At 39.7% G+C, this 18,301-nt stretch overlaps 5 protein-coding genes across 5 annotated transcripts; 3 read left to right on the top strand and 2 right to left on the bottom strand.

The window, feature by feature from the left end:
• Window positions 1-4,471: 4,471 nt before the first annotated feature.
• Window positions 4,472-6,041, top strand: LOC119078574 (protein phosphatase 1 regulatory subunit 7). Its single transcript, XM_037186150.1, has 6 exons — window positions 4,472-4,643; window positions 4,708-4,882; window positions 4,951-5,079; window positions 5,139-5,301; window positions 5,366-5,674; window positions 5,733-6,041. Exons 1-6 carry the CDS (start codon window positions 4,619-4,621, stop codon window positions 5,904-5,906), a joined length of 975 nt encoding a protein of 324 aa, XP_037042045.1. The 5' UTR covers window positions 4,472-4,618; the 3' UTR covers window positions 5,907-6,041.
• A 489-nt stretch (window positions 6,042-6,530) lies between these two features.
• LOC119078575 (UBX domain-containing protein 1) lies at window positions 6,531-8,098 on the bottom strand. Its single transcript, XM_037186151.1, has 3 exons — window positions 7,876-8,098; window positions 7,227-7,802; window positions 6,531-6,962 (listed from the first exon to the last, which is right to left on the bottom strand). The coding sequence occupies exons 1-3, from the start codon at window positions 7,923-7,925 to the stop codon at window positions 6,632-6,634; spliced, it is 957 nt and encodes a 318-aa protein (XP_037042046.1). The 5' UTR covers window positions 7,926-8,098; the 3' UTR covers window positions 6,531-6,631.
• Window positions 8,099-9,363: 1,265 nt separating this feature from the next.
• LOC119078582 (mediator of RNA polymerase II transcription subunit 7) lies at window positions 9,364-10,181 on the bottom strand. The gene has a single exon (XM_037186159.1). The coding sequence runs from the start codon at window positions 10,062-10,064 to the stop codon at window positions 9,414-9,416; it is 651 nt and encodes a 216-aa protein (XP_037042054.1). The 5' UTR covers window positions 10,065-10,181; the 3' UTR covers window positions 9,364-9,413.
• Window positions 10,182-10,246: 65 nt separating this feature from the next.
• On the top strand, window positions 10,247-13,444 carry LOC119078562 (general vesicular transport factor p115). The gene is made up of 4 exons (XM_037186131.1): window positions 10,247-10,596; window positions 10,695-12,495; window positions 12,560-13,050; window positions 13,125-13,444. The coding sequence occupies exons 1-4, from the start codon at window positions 10,519-10,521 to the stop codon at window positions 13,203-13,205; spliced, it is 2,451 nt and encodes an 816-aa protein (XP_037042026.1). The 5' UTR covers window positions 10,247-10,518; the 3' UTR covers window positions 13,206-13,444.
• Window positions 13,445-16,229: 2,785 nt separating this feature from the next.
• LOC119078620 (radial spoke head 1 homolog) lies at window positions 16,230-18,290 on the top strand. The gene is made up of 3 exons (XM_037186216.1): window positions 16,230-16,343; window positions 16,411-16,790; window positions 17,903-18,290. The coding sequence occupies exons 1-3, from the start codon at window positions 16,323-16,325 to the stop codon at window positions 18,288-18,290; spliced, it is 789 nt and encodes a 262-aa protein (XP_037042111.1). The 5' UTR covers window positions 16,230-16,322.
• The last annotated feature ends 11 nt before the right edge of the window (window positions 18,291-18,301 follow it).

Genomic DNA, 18,301 nt, shown 5'->3' with positions numbered 1-18,301 from the left:
CATTAAAAGTGGGTCAATTGAATGAAAATGATTTTGGAATCAAAATTTAATTGTTGGCGTAAGGGATTTGTGTGATCACGGGACATGTCATTCGCTGTTATAGCCCAAAGCGATATCAAGTTATAGATTTATAATTTGAGTTGATTTAATCGTATGAAAAGGAATAGAATGTAAAAGAAACGGCTTAGTGTGGCGAGAAATTTGTATTCAACACCTGTGTGTGATAGTTGTTTCATCAATCATGCAAAATAGTTTTTTGTTAGCAATAAAAATGGTGAAGAACCTGGCAAGATTCAGGTCAGTTCAGCTTTTGTTTCTAAAATTACCCGAACTGATTCTTAACCACGGTCTACCTCTTCTGAGCTATATGACTTAACATTGTTCCAAAATCTTTTAATTCATTTGTTTTAACATAGACATTCTGCTTTAGCAGTCAGCGAAAACATTTTATCAGAAAATTTCAATTATTTATGAGCTGATCAATGAATATTTAGATTGTCGGAATAGCTCAATCAAAAGACAAATTTCTTAGTTTTTGCCAATATATTTTGTTCTTAATTCAAGAACATCATCAGGGCTGTAACAAAAATAATTCATTGATAACAACACAAATCATAGCTGTATAAAGAGACACAGCGTACCTATGTATAATTACATTCGTACAAAATAGCAAAAACTGCCCACAACAAAGGTTCTGTGTATGTTCCGTCTGCACAAATCATAAATAAAACAGATTATAAGAAAATGCTATTCGCACTACATTAGCAAAATCAACTTACAGAAACAAACACTTCGTCAAAAACATTAATAAAATCAGAAAAAACTCTTCCACAACAACCGGCAAAATCACAACAGTAACTTAGAAAACATAAAGAACCACTTCCTAGAAAAGCTTTGCCATCCGCTTTACAAAAGTACGACTAACAAAACTTTAATGGCATTCTCATTCGGCGCGACAATTCAAATGATGTTATTGTATGCAGTCGAAAGAAAAACTGATTCTTTCTGTTTGTTGATGCAATTTGGGTTCTTCCTTATGTGGATCATTTCTAAAACACAACGTTTCTTCTTGTTGTATTCAAATTCGAGGATTTCTACATCGTCCCACTTCGGTTCATGATTTAATGTAACAGCATGTTCGGTGATGGCACTATGATCAATGTTCTTGATCTTGGCGTTGTATTTATGCTGGTACATTCTTCTTTTCAACTTCTGTTTCGTGTGTCCAATGTAAATGGCATCGCAAGAGCATGTGACTTTGTAAACAACATTAGATTGTTCCAACTTGACTGTCTTATCTTTCAGTCTACTGAAACAATATTTTTTAACATTGTTGTCACCTCTACCAACTGTTGTAAAATGTTCTTTGCAAATAAATTTCAGACTTTCAAACAAGCCTCTGGAATACGGAATTGCTACAGTTGGCTTATCATGTTGTAGTCCATGAGCTGGTAGTGGATCGTGGGTTGAACGGCTTCCGTCAATTTGCTAGGATATCCATTAGACTGCAACGTGTTCCTTAGTAATTGGAAATTTTGTTCGTGAAAATCTGGGTCAGATAGTACCAAAATGGTCAAAAAAGACCATCAAAATAACGGAAGCACTTAGATCTGATGTTATTTTAGAGAATGAGTTAAAATCATAGATGTATCATGGATTGAAGTGTTAACATCCGCGATAGGGATCAAATTGTATGTGTCGAAAAAATTAGGATATTTTCGGGAATTTAACTCCCCTAAAATAGGCCCTGTCCAGCAGCTAGTACACACGCATGACTATAGATAGTTGATTTATTTTGTTTTTATTTATAAAGTGCATGACTGAGATAGTTCGATTGAGTCTATGTATCCCAATATACCACAATATCACGACACAAGTATGTTTCGTACACAGCGAAATGTGAAAGAGATTCAACTAAAAATAACGATCAAATTTTCATTCAAAGCTGTGAGCTAATTAAATGAGTGCAGTGAATATATAGCAGCTCTTCGCTTGTTGTGTTTTTTAATCATTATTTATGAATGAAAAAATATATTTTACAATTTAAAGTTTTCCGCTAATTTTGCGTGTTGTTTTGAAAGTTTTACTTTGAACAGACCACACTAACGACGCGATGTACGGTGCACACGATACATTTTATTATTGTTGCACGTCGTCTGGATGAAAAACATGCAATATAAACACGTCCCTTTTGGTATGATGATTCCAAACTTACTAATTGAGTTTGGTAATTCGGTAATTCCAGATATTACTGGGATATGAAAACAAAACAAAAGTTTTCTGTTCAAATGTAATTCGGTCTGCAATTCACACTACTGTTATTAAATATCACGTGGCTTACTGTTCATTTCTTCAGCGTTCGGTGAACATCTCGTAAACCAATTTCTAAGCATCTGAGATTAGCTGTACACTCAAGCTGGATAGCATATAAGTTAGGATTATGAAATTTTTTAATTAAAATTCAATGCGACATCTTCACATTTGTTTGCAACAAACTTTTCTCCTTTGTGATAATAAAAGTTTGGTGTAATTTAGAAATGTGGATTTGGGAAGATAGTTTGCAGCTACTATCCTCATTTTTAAGCTTTTCTTCTTTCACAGTGTGCAAGTGATTGAACTTTTTTGATCTACCTACATTCGTTATCATTTAAAAGCCAATTTTCTACATTTCTTGAAAATATTCTCGATGAAATGGATTATTTTCGCAGGGGCAAATGGTTTTGTAATGGTCACCTTTCCCGTTAGCAGGCAACAAATTCCTTTACTCGTGGGAACTCCCGAAAATTCGTGATTACACGTTGATATTAGCGGTAAAACTCGTTTTCGTAGGTCTTCGTTTGGAGATTTTTATTTTGACTCTGTCACCATATCTTCAAACCATATAATGAATCTACTAATTTTTGGTGATGAAACTGGATATCACATCATTAGCCTCTGTCGCCTCTATCCCAGGTATAGGTTCTTTAGGAAACTTATTATAGGTAAACCAGAGCTGAGGGACTCTGATTTGATTCTTAACTCAATGGTCATTACCAATCTGGCTATTTTTCTAAAGAGTTTCCCATGAGTTTGAAGACAATTTTACCATTAACTTCAGGCTTTTAACAATTGACTTCTGGACCCGATTTTCTTCAAGTCGTTCCTTGACATTTCCCAGTATTTTAATTTGTGTTCGTTTTCATTCTGAGTTTTTTGTGAATCTTTTCGAATTTAAGTGAGTTTTTGTAATTTTCGTTGCAATAAACAAAGGCAAGAGGAGAACGGTACAAAGGATCACCGATCCAAGTGCCTGTCCAGTCTTTCGACTGTACATTCTCAAAATCCTAATCTAATCTAATTATTTCCATCTTTTTGACATCAATAGAATAGTGCGCTCATTTTACTTTTACGTTTAGGGCTTCAGCCAGACTGACACAGAGCCCTTTGTCGTGAGAAATAATTATAATTATTAGAGGTATACAACCTTAACCTCACAGACGGCATATTAACAGTTTTAATATCTGATCTATTACTTCATTTGATCGAAGATTTTCAGAGATTGATTTCAGAAATCTTTTACTTCATTTGTTTTGAACACGATTTTTTCTATATAAGATCTCATTTGGCAGAGTTTGTCGTTTATTATTGCTGTCGTTGTCGATAACAGATGACAGCCGGCTGTAACAGATTAACAGGATCCAAGGTGAGATTAGGTAGTTTGTCGAAGTTGACATACAGACAACAAGCGTTAGTGAAATTCCAACATAAAGTTGCTTAAGGTGTTACCACTACCTGTTTCACCAGTATAATAGTACATTACTCTTTTGCTACGAATGTCCAAGTAAGACAGTACGGTACTTTGTTGTCTAGCGATAAGAAAATTCGAAAACCAGTGCTGGCCGCAAGTCAACAAACGTATTTCTGCGAAAAGTGAATTTTTTCATTCATCATATTGTCTAGTGACAAAGAACAACCATATTTCTCAACTTGTTGCATAAATAACTATTCTGTTGAATGATAAATGACAGTTACCACCCTACCAAATGTGTGACTCAATTTTATACGGGTGTAATAGTCTTATCGAAACGTATAAGTTTGTATTAGTTAGTCAGCTGAAAAATAGGTGAAGCAAATTGCGTCACTATGGTTGAGACAAACTCTAGATTTAGTCGAAAATATTGCGAACATAAAGTGAAGGATTTGTTGTGATTTTTCGTCAGGTAACTCCACTCGAGGGATAGCACATTTTTTCTTTTCTTCAAACCATCTTTAGCACATAAAATAGGAGTATTTTTAGCGAAAGGTCCAGCTTATTGCTACAGTTCCATTTACTTGGTGTCATCAAGCCATATTCAAATATTTTGCCAAAGATCAGCGCCATCGTCTTACGGATACACGAAACAAAGAGAATTCCCCTTTTTCATTATATCTGTCTCTATCCTATAATATTCTCTACTCTCTCTACTATTTCATTTTCTGTGACGTTTCGTTTGACATTTAGTCAAACTACAAAAAATCGTCGATACCCAAACACATTATTTTATACGCTCCGTTAGAGTTTTTGTATTACATTTTCTTGCGTTGTGAGGCGTATCTTACTCACCCGGTGCAAATCAGTCGAATCAAATTCAATCACACAATGGCAGACAGAGACGAAGTATCAGGTAACGATCTGTGGTATTTGTGTGTGAAAAATGAAAAATAATCTCCAGACAACTCCATGTCTAGACGATAGGAAGGCCGTTGTCGTCCGAAGTGAAAATGCTGTTGTTCCAGCCAATGAACCAGACACCACAAATTTAGAGGAAATCATTACAATTGATCCGGAAACGGAGGAGCTCTATCTGAATCATAAGAGAATTTCGAAGATGGAGCATTTCGAGCCACTAGTCAGGATTGAAAGGTAACAATGCCGGCCGTCCGAACGCATTCAACAAGTTTCGATTGCCAATAGTTTCGTCTGTTCTTCAGATTGTATTTGCGATGGAATCTAATCAAAAAGATCGAAGGCTTGGATACGCTGACGACGCTTAAGGAATTGGAACTGTACGACAATCAAATTGAAGAAATAGAAAATCTGGATGCTCTGATCAGTTTAGAGTAAGATCCGATCACAACTATTCGATTAATCGGTCGACTAATTCTCAACATTTTCGCAGGTGGTTGGACATCAGCTTCAATCGATTGTCTCAGATAAAGAATCTGTCGAATCTACCGGCCATGCAGAAGATTTTCCTTTGCGCCAATCGAATATCGAAAATCGAAAATCTTGAACAGTTGTCGACCTTGACCACTCTGGAACTGGGAGACAATCGCATTCGGGTAAGTGGACAAAGTGTACGAAAACGTTGACGATCAAATCCTACAACGTTCGGAACGCTTGCAGGTCATCGAAAATCTTGACTCACTGCAAAATCTGACTCACCTGTACTTGAGTAAGAATAAAATCAGAAAAATCGAAAATCTGGACGCGTTGGTGAATCTGCGATGTCTTGCATTGCAAGCGAATCGAATTGTTAAAATCGAAAATCTCGACAAGCTGGTGAATTTAGAGGAGCTGTACATATCGGAGAACGGAATCGAGAAGATTGAAAATTTGGAAGGAAATAAACTGCTGACAACATTGGATGTGGCCAAAAATCGATTGAAATCCATCGACAATGTGTCCCACTTAACAGATCTCGAAGAGTTCTGGGTAAGTGCACGGCATTCCTTTCGCTCTCCACTTCATACTAACGTTTTACGTCCACAAGGTGAACGGTAACCAAATCGCCGACTGGAAAAACATCGACCAATTGCAAGCGAACAAGAAATTGTCGACCATTTACATGGAGCACAATCCGATTGCGTCAGATGTACAGTATCGAATGAAGGTTAAATTAGCTTTGCCATGGCTGGAGCAATTGGACGCCACTTTATGCCATTGAGTTTAGTTAAGTTGTCGTGATAGCTGCAGCAACAGCTTTGTTTACTTTCACCACACCAGCATGTTGCACCCTCAAATTGAACGTCGGAATAAATAAACAGAAGTGCCTGGAAATGGACATTCTGATAAAAAAAAACTATTTTTTTGACAATACGTCAACTCTTGCCATGTCCCCCTTAGCATGCACCGCTCGGACGAAGATATTTTCCTTGCACCTCACGATGTAGTCTGGTGAAGAAGAAGCGACCTGTTCAAAGGGTTGATTTTTCGGATTGTTGAGTGCTATAAGTCCGTCAGTATTTCATTCCAAAGTCAGACGTTTAAGGTCTCTTCCCAGATTTGGTTAAAGATGTGAGATGTGATCACTCTCATGAAAGTACAAATTCGTTTATGGAATCAGTAGGCCCGGACTGGCAATACTGTGAATTTGGGCGATTACCGAATGGCCCCCAAGGGGTGTTTCCAAGCCAACTTGGTTCTGGGATACCTGTTCAGTCATAATAACTCAACAGTGTCTATTTTGTATGTCAGAAAACATCCCTCTCAGCCACTGATCTTTAATTTACAGATTTTCTCTGTCCTATCCTATATACAAAATACAAAATCAGCAAACAGACAACGCAGATCGTTACCAAATAATTGAAATTAATTTTATTTTGTCCATAAATCGACGATTGAAATCAGTATACAGTTTAATCAAACCACACCTACAAACAAACATGCCATCTACGCCTTCGTCACTATCAAAACCGCCGAAGGAACCAGTCCCAACAGGTACAACGGCTTATCATAATCTTCTTCGGTGAAGACACGTCGTGGAAATGTGGTCATTAAATTGAATGGAGTCGCTGCTCCTTGCTTTAACTGGACGAAAAGTCGAATCGCAGCCAGTGACTCTTTCACTTCAAACGTTTCAGTCAATGTACTGCCATCCTGGTTACGGATTTGAATGCGTGTGTGAGTATAGTCGGCAGTTTTCGTAGGTGGCGTTGCAGTAGCGGTTGGTGCTGGTGCCGGTGCGGCCACTGGACTTGGCGGTGCCGGTTGTCCCATGTCGCTGTGTGAAGGAATAGTGAGTTAACATTCGCTGTGATAAAGATTATGAAATAAAAACTGCTACACGGGCTGTTCGGACTGTAGGCTGAGTACTGGAATCCTCTAGCTTATCTAGCGTAAACACAATTCCACAACATGAATCTTGCACGCAATATTTTCTATGAAAATCTATAACCTTTTCACTCAGTCGATCTAACAGCGCTTCATTCCCATGTATCAATAACCCTATCGTCTGTCAAGCCTAATAATAAAAACCAATACTTACGCAGCTAGTTTAGCTCGTCGGGCTGCCTTATCAGACTCAATTTGAGCCTTAACCCGTTCACGTGCCATTTTCTCCTCCTGTTTCTCTCGTTTTCGTTGCTCCACAATTTTGATCATTTCCTGCTCCTCCATTTTTCTGCGCGCTTCAGCCATATCCTTGCCAGACTTTATTCTATGTTTCTCCCGTTCTAGATCGTCCTGCTTTTCTCGATTCTCACGTTCGAGACGCTTTTGTTTCAATTTTTCCTCCAGCTTTGCCAACTGTTCCTTTTTCTGTTCTTCCGTCAGCGGTTTCTTCTCTTCCGTCGATTCGGCGAAATCACTGTGACCCGATTTGGATGCATGGAACTGGATCTCCATTTCATCTTTGAACAATCGATCGCACTCGTTGCATTTGAACGACTTTGCCACGAGTCCTTCGGCCGATGTGCCTCCTTCGCTGGATTCATCTGTCGTCGGCTTCAGGACCAAAGTTTCGGAGCTATTCGCTGGCGGAATAGCCTCATCAGTGTGCGACAATAAAAATTCCATTGCCGCCTCAACACCTTTATTGCTGGTCATTGATAAGGCCCACTCGCTGGAAACGACAACAGAAAAAAGGAATCATAACCTTAACACCCAATACTGAATAGGTATTAAATTGTAATTACGCTCTGTCCTTCGGAAAGCCCATATCAATCAAGGTGTTCAAATCAGTCATTATGGACGATTGAGTGACTACGATGCCGGTATGAGTAAATTTTTATTGTGAAAATGTTAACAAAAACTTTCCTTTAGTTAAAATAGTTCTCGAATAAAAACAATAATCACGGCTGAGTTACCAGATATCAGATGATGATTGTTGTACTGTTCGGTGACAGTTCTTAGTGCTCACCGGCGAAAAAAAAAATCCGACGAAATTCTGTACTAGAAGTGTCATCGTATGCAATTTTTCAGCGGGGTGCATACGAAAAAGGGGATGAACCAGAACAGTTGACAGAGGTCCACATCCATTCGAACATTTTTTCAGTTTTTCGTATATTGTATGGGGGGAGTGCCGGATTTTTTCAATTTTAAATGTTTATCGTGTAGCAGGGATAGTTACAGATCGAATGGTACCAAATTCGCCGAGTACTACTGATAGCAATAAGCCTCGAAAAACCTCAAAATTTGCTCCATGCATCCGTGTACACTTGGATGTGTTGTGCGTTTCAACTCACACTTGGAAAACATGACTCATGTCACAGCGAAAGAGCCTATTCTGATTCCAAAACAATCTCGCAATATCTTCTATGTTAATGCTAGGAGCAGTGCTATGCAGAGGTGAAATGTTTATTGGATAGACTATAGATTTTCATTGATTCTTCCTCGGGGTCAGATATCACCTGTTATTAATGCCGAGAGACAGGAGAAATTGTTGGACAGAAAAAACGAGATTTTTTTAGGAGTTTTTTTTTTGTTTTGTCCGCTACTTGGACTGCTGTATCCATAACCAGGCGTACTGAAATAGTGGCATAGTGCGTCGGATAGGTCTCGGCGCCCTAAATACAGAACAATGATGATATCCTGACTGCGGAACACGTATCCGCTGGTCTCAATGAAGTCTGTAGTTCCGCTGCAGCCGCCTCTCCATTTTTAAAAAAAAAGGACTCGGAATGGGTTAGTTTATGGTGCATCAGCTACATAGGGTGCTGTGAGTTCAACTAACCACTCCACTTGTATCCACTACCTATCGTGTCTGAGTATTTTTTGTCTTTCTACGATAAGTAGTGTAGAACCAAGCCATAGAGTGCTTTATCAACACTAGGTATCTACTGCACCAACAACTGACCAACTCCAATTTCTTTTTAATTTCCTTTTGTGAAGCGGCTATATACATCATTTGCACTAACGGATGCGTGTTTCGTACTTAAAGCACCGAGACCTATCCAACGCACTATGTCATGCTACCACTTGTGCCCATTAAATAGTTTCAAGATGTTGCCTAATCTGCAGAGACTACACGAGACAACAAGACAAGACACTTCGAATGATAGAGAATTCTGAGCAAGACTCTGATACGAAGATGCTGTTCGCGTTGCATTGTCAGCGTCGACTTTATTTTTCTTCGATGGGTCCGATGGCTCAATCAGGGTGTTATCAACTCAAAAACCAATTGATCAGAAGTACGAAAAAATCATTCTTTTCTCAATATTCGAAAGCCTCCAATTTACATTTCGTCAACTATACTACACATTAGGCGATCCAATGGATCAATGCAACTATCATTTTCGCTCGACTTATCAACTTTATCCTCGTCCATCATTTCCACCGGCATAAATTTATTGTTCTCCATGTCCACGTCCGGTAGCGATGTGAATGCCGTCTTGACCATATCTCGTACATTTTCCAAATGCCGTTGAAATCGGGTCGTCGTTTCAATTCGTGTTCGCTTTTGCATTTCCATCATGACGCGTAACGTTTCTCTAGCCTGATGCGGTCGGAATTCGTTCAGCAGATGATGAATGTGCACAAACAGTAAACTCAGATCGTCGATTTTTTCGGTTCGTCTTGGGCTGTCGGGAAAATGAATCAGCAGATCGATCAGGTCCAGAAAGTTGGCGAACAGCGAATGATTGAGCTTTTTCAGCTCCTTGCGTCGATCGAAATGATTGGGAATGAGTCGTTTGAAACCCTGGCTTTCCAGCGATCGGATCATTTCCTCATTGTTGAATGTGTTGCCGAACATGGAGTAATTGTCGAATGGGGGTGGCTGACGGGGCACTCTATTTTTTCGCACATTTTCGTCGCTGAATAGATTTATGTACTGTGCCGGTGGTAGTGGCAGAGACATTACTTGGGCAGCTTCCTGGTTCGCCATTTTGACGGGAGAAGTGAGTCCCTTTACTCGGTCTGACTTATTTTTGTATCACAAAAATAGATTGACACACAACAACACAACAAACCAAATAAAATCTTCTTCTTCACTTCAGACTTGTGTTGGTTAGGGCGTGTTGGCGATCCATTGATGTCAGCAGTGAAGTTTTAACTCACATCATTTTTAATCGTTTCGTTGGAGGTCACCAACTTCATCGGAGAATAGTTCCTTGCCTCCAAATACTTCCTCTGATGCAAATAGTCAGTTAGGCACACGAGGCACACCTAAATGTTCAATCTCAATATACATTTTTAAACAACAAACCATTACCACCTAACACTGCTAACAGTATCTGAACGTCTGGCACCACTGTTCAGGATAAAAAATATGTCGACGACGTGTACATAATGTCAAAAACTATTTGTTTTCCGAGAATAATTTATAAATAAACAGCAAAATGGACTTTCTAAAAAGTGGTTTGAAAAGTGTACTTGGTGCTCCCGAACCAGAAGAACAGCAATCCGGTGCCGAAACGGTAATAGTGCCTACAGACACCACCATTCTAAATACCACCACTAAAATAGGACAGTGCCAATTGAAAATTTGATTTACTTTTGCCCTCCAAAAATGTAGGTTGAGCGGTTAGTGGATCGAGTCGCAACCGCAACACTATTAGATGACCGTCGAGATGCGTGCCGTGCCCTCAAAGCTCTGTCACGTAAATATCGAATCGAAGTGGGTGCTCAGGGAATGCCAGCCCTGTTGCAGGTGCTTCAAATGGACAAAGCTGATTGTGAGATAATCGGCTACGCTCTGGACACACTGTGCAACGTCACGTCACAGGAACAATTCGACGAAGAGGCGGACAATCCCACAGTGACCGTAAATGTTGGCGAACAGTTTACCGAAATGTTCATCAAATCGCAAGAGAATGTCACGGTTGTGCTGGACTTCCTGGAGGAATTTGAATTTAAAGTTCGATGGCCGGCGATTAAATTGTTGACCGGTCTTCTAGCGAACAAACACAAAGAGATCCAAGAGATCGTTCTCGTAAGCCCTATGGCTGTGTCGAAACTGATGGATCTTCTGATCGATAGCCGTGAGGTCATACGTAACGACGCGCTGCTGTTGCTCATCCAATTGACCAAAGGGAATGCAAACATTCAGAAAATTGTCGCATTCGAGAGTGCGTTCGATCGCCTGTTTGATGTAATCAGAGAGGAGGGAGGTACTGACGGTGGTATCGTTGTCGAAGATTGCCTGATTCTCATGCTGAATTTGCTGAGGAATAATTCGTCGAATCAGCAATTTTTCAAGGAAGGTTCGTACATTCAACGATTAGCACCGATGTTCATCATGCCACCGGAAATCGACGAGGTTGGTCTTTCGCCGCAGAAAGTATCCAACATGCACTGTATGCTACAGATTGTTCGAGCGTTAGTCAGCCCCAGTAACAGTCAAGTGAACATTTCGTCGTGCCAGAAAACTATGCGAACCTGTGGCCTGCTGGAAGCAATGTGTAACATTTTAATGGGCAGCGGTGTTCCGGCTGAAATCTTATCGGAAACGATAAACTGTGTCGGTGAGGTGATTCGCGGTGACATGACGAATCAGGAATATTTTGGATCAATAATGGCCCCAAGCAATCCACCTAGGCCGGCAATCGTGGTGTTACTAATGTCTATGGTAAACGAAAAACAGCCGCTAGCACTGCGATGCTCGGTCCTGTACTGCTTCGAATGCTTTTTGTATCGCAATGAAATTGGTCAGACAAATTTGATTCAAACACTTCTGCCATCCAGTTCAGACGTGTCGACATTAACCGCCGGTCAACTGTTGTGCGGAGGTTTATTCAGCACAGACTCGTTAGCGAATTGGTTTGCTTCCGTGTCGCTAATGCATGGCTTGATCGAAAATCCCGTACAAAAGGAGCAGCTTCTGAGAGTGCTGCTCGCAACATCAGTTAACAGTTCACCGATATCGTTACTGCAGCAATGTACCACTCTGTTGCAGCAGGGCAACTACAAATTTCAGAGCAAAATCGGTTTGTTGATGTTGTTGAGCACTTGGCAGTGCCACTGTCAATTGGCCGTGAAAGCATTTTTATCGGCACCTGGCAGCATCGCATATCTTATCGCACAAATTAGTGCAAACGAGCACGATGAAAATGAGTTTCTGGTGCAAGGTTTGTGTGCCTTTCTGATGGGCATCTGTATACAGTTCAATGACAATTCGGTGACGAATTACAAGCGGGAAGATTTGTGTCAACTGCTTGTTAAACGAATCGGACTAGAATTGTACAACAAGAAGCTGGGTGAAGTATCGAAGCATGAGAGTTACAGCAGGGCGGCCAAACAACCACAAATCAATATCAAAAATGCTGGCGACCTGATGTTGGACTTTGAATTCTGCAAGCTTTTCAAAGCTTTGGAAGGTGAGTGTACATCAGTGTTTGCCCGGTCACATAACACTCAATTTTTTTTCCATTTTGATTACAGCTGTCATCGTCAAAACAGTGAGTGGCATCGGTAAAGAGCCCAATCTAACTGAACTCAGTCACGAAGCATCTGGTCTTGTCGGCCAATACAAGGACATAATACGAGAGCAAGACTATAAACTGCAAACGCTGCAAGATTCCATTAAAATCAGTCGCGACGAGGTCGAAGCGCTGAAAATTCAATTAGCCGAAGCGCAACAAACGAATTCCCAACTGTACGATCAGAATGTGCTGCTGAAAGCTCAACTGTCGGCCACGACCGGTGGTCATCATCAAAATAACAACACCGAAAAATTGCGCAAGGACAGCATCAGTCAGAACACACAGATCAGCTTCTACGAATCGGAGAATAGTCGTCTCGTCAAGGAGGTGGATCTCTTAAATAGTAAATTGAACGAAGCACTTGAAATGACGGAGCAAAGTTTACATCTGTCGGAAATGGGCCGATTGCGTAAAGATCAGGAGGATCTGATGGAATTGTTGACCGATCAGGTACAATGTTTTTGAGTGGTAGTGAGGCTACGATCTGAAAATTTAATTATTTTTTTTCTCTGTTTCATGCTAAGGAATCGAAGATCAACAAATATCGTGCAAGATTAGTCGAACTAGGACATTCAGTAACCGATGATGACAGTGACGAGGAGTGATTTCGAGTCATTTTTATTTGGAAAATTTCTTTTGTTTGATTTTCGTTTTTTGTTTCATTTTTTTTTTGTTGGATTCAATAAGCCAAGAGGAGGTATTATTTATAAAACGAACGGGGACAGTGGCATATATACATACACCCTATGCGGTAAGCTGTAAGTGAGCTATAAAAACCATCGCTACCTAAATTCTGTTATAATTTAATGAAAAATATAAATTTAATGACGTAACAAATGCCATAGAAATGTGTTTCTCTCTGCATCCTGCTCTCCGATCCAAAGGACCGGGCTTCCGGATCGAACCGAACCCCTGAAATTAAAGTTCATTGACGTAAAGAACCGAACCGAAAAACCAAATTCTTTTCTTGATTAAAAACTATAGCCAGAGCCCGAACCATTTTTTATTTTTTTTTTAAAGACGAACAATATCCGAAAGGATGCAAAGGTATGGAAGCCCGGATGGTAATACAAATCCGCAAGAACACCTAGAAACCAAATTTAGGGTGAATTCGAGTTGAAATACTCTTCCACCATTCATTTAGTGCGACACCAAAGGAAGTCTGAAGAGTGGTTTTGATGCTAAGTGTAATATGAGTATGGGTGAGATGCAAGATGATAACGATCAATGTTTCAAGAGTGCATAAAGGTCGTTTATACTGAAATTCACCCGACATCTAAGTTCCTTATTTTTTGTGATCCGCTTAGGGCTCGGAACAGTTTGTTCTGACCTGATCTGAAATCTGAAAATGACGAATCTGAACTTTTCAGATCAGATCAGATCAAGCTTGAATGTAATCTGATCTGATCTGGAAAATTCAGATTGGCATTTTCAGATTTCAGATCAGATCAGATTGATCTGATTCAATGCCTATGGTCGTTCTAGGGAAGACCTGACACGTTTAACGAAATGTGAAAGAGGTATTCCTATATCAAAAAAGCCGACTTGCACGCTTTTCTTTTTCTCAACCGTTTCAATTATTTGTCGATTTCACAATAGGCATGTTTTTTGTTGACGGTTTCTCCACTTGTCAGCAATTTTCCTATAGCTGTAGCTGAATATGGTGCTTTTATAGTTTTAAATATAAAACTTCAATAAACGACCGTGTTAAGCAATGAAAATGAAGGTGTCGCTTTTGTAGTTTTCAGTATAAACTAGTACTGCGTGACCTGCTAATAATTGCAAATCGTAGTTCGCTTTATGTATTATTGATTCATAGAGAAGACATTAAATTCGTTTTATGCAATTCAGTGATGATTGCAACTTACGCAGCTGTGTGCAATGTTATATGAACGTATTTTATCGCACTAGTGCGATAATGGATTTGCAAGGGACTTTATCGCACTAGTGCATTAAAAGCAACGTGTTTCTGACGTCGATATTTATTTGATTTTCTTAATTGCATAAAACGTTGTATCCAACACGAATCGTATGACGGTATATTATCGCACACGATGTCTTGTCAACCTCTTGTTACATAAATAACTATTAAACAATTGTGAATCCCAAAGTGTCAACAATATTTTCTATAACTCTTTCAGTAATGTTTGAAGTGAAAATGTAAAAAGAACCTACCGCTTCAACAGATTTCAGATCAGATTCAGATTGATCTGTTCAAGATTTTCAGATTCCAGATCAGAATCAGATCAGATTAAAATTTTCAGATCAGATTAAGATCTGAAAAATTTCAGTTCAATCTGAAAAAAAATCAGATTGATCTGATCTGTTCCGAGCCCTAGATCCGCTGAAGGTTTGCTTTCAGTTATTATGGAATTAAAATAACGAGATTCTGTTCAAAATTAGGTCTACACATTTGCTTACGCAACTCTTGAACACTCGTTAACAATCCCTGTTCGTAAATCTTCGAGTAGATGAACCAACTCTCAAATAAACTCTCCAAAGGTACCTTCATCCATGTATATATTTGTTGTTGTTGGAAAGCTGAGGCCAGTAGCAATTCGGAGAAACAGATTTTTGGTGTTTCTGTTTCTCAGTGTATGTGAATTTGAATTCCAATAAGGTCTGACCCGAAAGTACTCTCAATTACCTTTCCAACGACCCTCCGAAAGACTATGTAGAGTTCGTGTATTTGGAGATAGCTCCATAAGAAAAGTTAATGTTTTCGGCTTTCGATCATCTACCTCTAGTCACAAACACAGGCATTGAGATTTTTTTTTCGACTGTAGCTTTGCCTTCTAGGGGTCAATACCATCCAGGACACATATAGAAAGGCACTCAGTGTTTTTATACTTTGCATCGATTGGTTCATTTTCTTTCTTGGAGTAGAAATCAGAACTAGTTGGATGAAGTTCATACACCCAAAACAACGTTCAGGTCACTTTCGAGACCTTCTCATATTTATTTTAAAAAAACAGGGAGAGTGAATTGACCGACACCGTCAGGTCCGGTTTCTGTTCCAAGTTTTAAATGATCATATCAACTGCAATCATCCCTAAAATCAGTAATGGGCTTCTATTAAGTGTTCCTCTGAGCAACCGGTACTCTTTTTTTTATACATTAGGCTTCGGACTTACAAGGAATTGGGTATTTAACTCTCTTTTTATTTCAAATGAGTATGCCAACCACACTCATTACCGCTCGCGCAAGTGCAGCGTAGGATCTTGCACGGAACGATGTCAATAGAATTCTAGCCCTATTGAAATACTCGGGGTTAGGGAATCTCGCGCCGCGTCATTCACAATAACTCACAAAGTGACAGCTTCCTTATACAAAATGTGCCAAAATGTGAATTATTGTGAATGACGCGGCGCGAGATTCCTAGCAACCAAATACTCTTACAACATTCACATTCTATTCAATCTATAGAAGTTTTTAGCGCTACACCAAACGAAATTAGTGTCACTGCACTTCAATTCACCCGAAACATTACTCCTGACTATCAAAGGATTCCAAGAAAATGACGTACAAAGTTGCAAATTGCCACGATACCACAAATCACGGTCAGGGACCTTAACGAAATCGAATATGAGTGATCGCGCCAATTGCATCAAGTTACAAATTACATGGAAAATTTGAAATCTTTTCAATCAAGCAACCCAGCATAGCAATTGTTGCTTGGACAATCGCATAGATTTTTCCTATGCGAAAAGCTTGATTTGAAAATGGAAAATATTCATAGCAAGGTATATGACATTGTGTTCAACGAGTAGCATCACACCATTAACGTAAAACCTCACATATCTTACCCAGGAACTCAGTAACTATACGAAAACGGAGCCACATTGCACATCGTATGAGGGCGATTTTCACAAAGAGAAACGACACGGTACAGGCCGATCCGTGTACAGAGACGGATCCGTTTATGACGGTGAATGGAAATCGGATTCGAAAAACGGTTTCGGCCTAATGTCCTACCCAGACGGTTCGACCTACGAAGGCGAATGGAAGAACAATTCGAAACATGGGTATGGAGTGTACATCTATCCGAATGGTGATAAATACGAGGGTCAGTGGTATGCTGACTTACGGCATGGTATCGGTACGTATGCGCACATCGAAGACGATTGTTCATTTCATGGGACATGGTGCCATGGTCAGCGCATTGGTCCGGCTGAAATTCGTAGTAAGAACTATCGGTTCCATACAGCACAGTCACAGTCACAGAGAACGGACGTGTTTATGCGTTGCTCTCTAAAAGTGTTTCTTTTGTGTGGCTGTGTGTGAATTCATTTTCGATTTTGTCTAATTTCTGTGCCAACTTTTACGGCTTTGGTGTTTTTATTTTGCTGTAATGGTTAAATGGTGAAATTATTTTAAAGGTTTTATTAACGAAGTCAAAGTGTTGTTCTCGTAGGTCATTTTCTCTTTGATCAATAAAGTTGTTCTCGCCTCATTGTGCGATATCAACAATTGTGTTATTTCCTTTGTTATTTAACATGTGCTTCGTGGCGTCGGTGTACGGATTAACAATCGACTCTACCAGAAGCTAATGCTAAATTACGTGCTCGATTAATGTACGAAAATGACACATTGCCGTATGGCATCTGGCAGTCAATTTTAGTGCAGGTAAGGTACAAACGCCTCGGGTTCTCATTTGACACCCCAAAACCACATAGCAAATTTTTACAAATTTGCTGTGGTACAATCCCAAGATACAGAAACTATCTTGTACTCCAAAATGACCGCGAGGTTTAACAGATCTATTGATTGATACGTTGTATGGATGTCAAGGGATATGACGAAATACGAATCATTCAAACGCTACAACCTGCAACGCCAGAACGAGTTCAGTCACATGGTGGCATGGCGATTTATACGAAGAGGCAACTCATGGCCTATGGTGATTAGACACTTGCTATTACCTAAAACTAATAGCCGTGACCGTAACAAAGTCGGAAATATCAAAAAACCCAACATTCGCTTTCTCCATAAAAGAAACCATATCGACATAATGTCAATAGTAGAAAGAGCTACAACATGACAATGTTGATAGCGCCATCTTTGGGAAAATGTACAGGTCAATTAGTGATGGTTGTGGTATTCGCATACCACCCACGGCTTGGAGAATTCACAACGTATGGGACGTTAACACACGGTCGATTTGTGAACAATCTAAGTCGGGAGAGATATGATGTAAAATCACAGTCCATATGATCAAGAGACTTGTACAATAGCACAACAGGCCCATCTGAGGCTTAGGTGCTGGGCTTACACCCTCCCATCTAATCTAATCTAATCTAATCTATCGGTTCCATACCAATTGGACGATTGATAAACCGGTTGGTGAGAGCGCGTTTACATTTAATTGTGACACGATGATCACTGGATTTATGGATGTAGTGGATGGTAATGGTGTAGAGGACAATGGCGATTTTCAATGGCATGCACAAGAAATAACGAAATATGATCCAACCAAATTGCCGGCCGCACCGAGTATACATCAATTTGTTGATCACTTGGACGATGAACTACTGCATGAGGTTAAAAACGCTTCAGACGAGGCATCTGGGATATATGTGAAGTTAGAACATGAAGAATCTGGTACATCTCTAAAGTTACAATGCGAAGCTGACTGTGGATGTGCTACCGAGTCGTGCACATTGAGACAGGATACGATATGTGAGACCTGAAAGTTCTAATG

This window comes from Bradysia coprophila, unplaced genomic scaffold (genome assembly GCF_014529535.1).
Source record: "Bradysia coprophila strain Holo2 unplaced genomic scaffold, BU_Bcop_v1 contig_297, whole genome shotgun sequence".
Taxonomy (NCBI): Eukaryota; Metazoa; Arthropoda; class Insecta; order Diptera; family Sciaridae; genus Bradysia; species Bradysia coprophila.
The sequence above is the reverse complement of the archived record's forward strand: the minus strand, read 5'-3'. Positions and strand labels throughout refer to the sequence as shown.

Excerpts from the sequence above, each read along its gene's own strand:
- LOC119078574 (XM_037186150.1), top strand. The coding sequence starts at position 4,619 with ATGGCAGACAGAGACGAAGTATCAG. Across the intron at positions 4,644-4,707 it reads AGACAGAGACGAAGTATCAG|ACGATAGGAAGGCCGTTGTC; the intron begins GTAACGATCTGT and ends CTCCATGTCTAG. Across the intron at positions 4,883-4,950 it reads CCACTAGTCAGGATTGAAAG|ATTGTATTTGCGATGGAATC; the intron begins GTAACAATGCCG and ends TCTGTTCTTCAG.
- LOC119078575 (XM_037186151.1), bottom strand. The coding sequence starts at position 7,925 with ATGACTGATTTGAACACCTTGATTGATATGGGCTTTCCGAAGGACAGA. Across the intron at positions 7,803-7,875 it reads GGCTTTCCGAAGGACAGAGC|CGAGTGGGCCTTATCAATGA; the intron begins GTAATTACAATT and ends TGTCGTTTCCAG. Across the intron at positions 6,963-7,226 it reads CGACGAGCTAAACTAGCTGC|CGACATGGGACAACCGGCAC; the intron begins GTAAGTATTGGT and ends TCCTTCACACAG.
- LOC119078582 (XM_037186159.1), bottom strand. The coding sequence starts at position 10,064 with ATGGCGAACCAGGAAGCTGCCCAAGTAATGTCTCTGCCACTACCACCG.
- LOC119078562 (XM_037186131.1), top strand. The coding sequence starts at position 10,519 with ATGGACTTTCTAAAAAGTGGTTTGAAAAGTGTACTTGGTGCTCCCGAA. Across the intron at positions 10,597-10,694 it reads AGCAATCCGGTGCCGAAACG|GTTGAGCGGTTAGTGGATCG; the intron begins GTAATAGTGCCT and ends CCAAAAATGTAG. Across the intron at positions 13,051-13,124 it reads TGGAATTGTTGACCGATCAG|GAATCGAAGATCAACAAATA; the intron begins GTACAATGTTTT and ends TTTCATGCTAAG.
- LOC119078620 (XM_037186216.1), top strand. The coding sequence starts at position 16,323 with ATGGAAAATATTCATAGCAAG. Across the intron at positions 16,344-16,410 it reads TGGAAAATATTCATAGCAAG|GAACTCAGTAACTATACGAA; the intron begins GTATATGACATT and ends TATCTTACCCAG. Across the intron at positions 16,791-17,902 it reads GCTGAAATTCGTAGTAAGAA|CTATCGGTTCCATACCAATT; the intron begins CTATCGGTTCCA and ends ATCTAATCTAAT.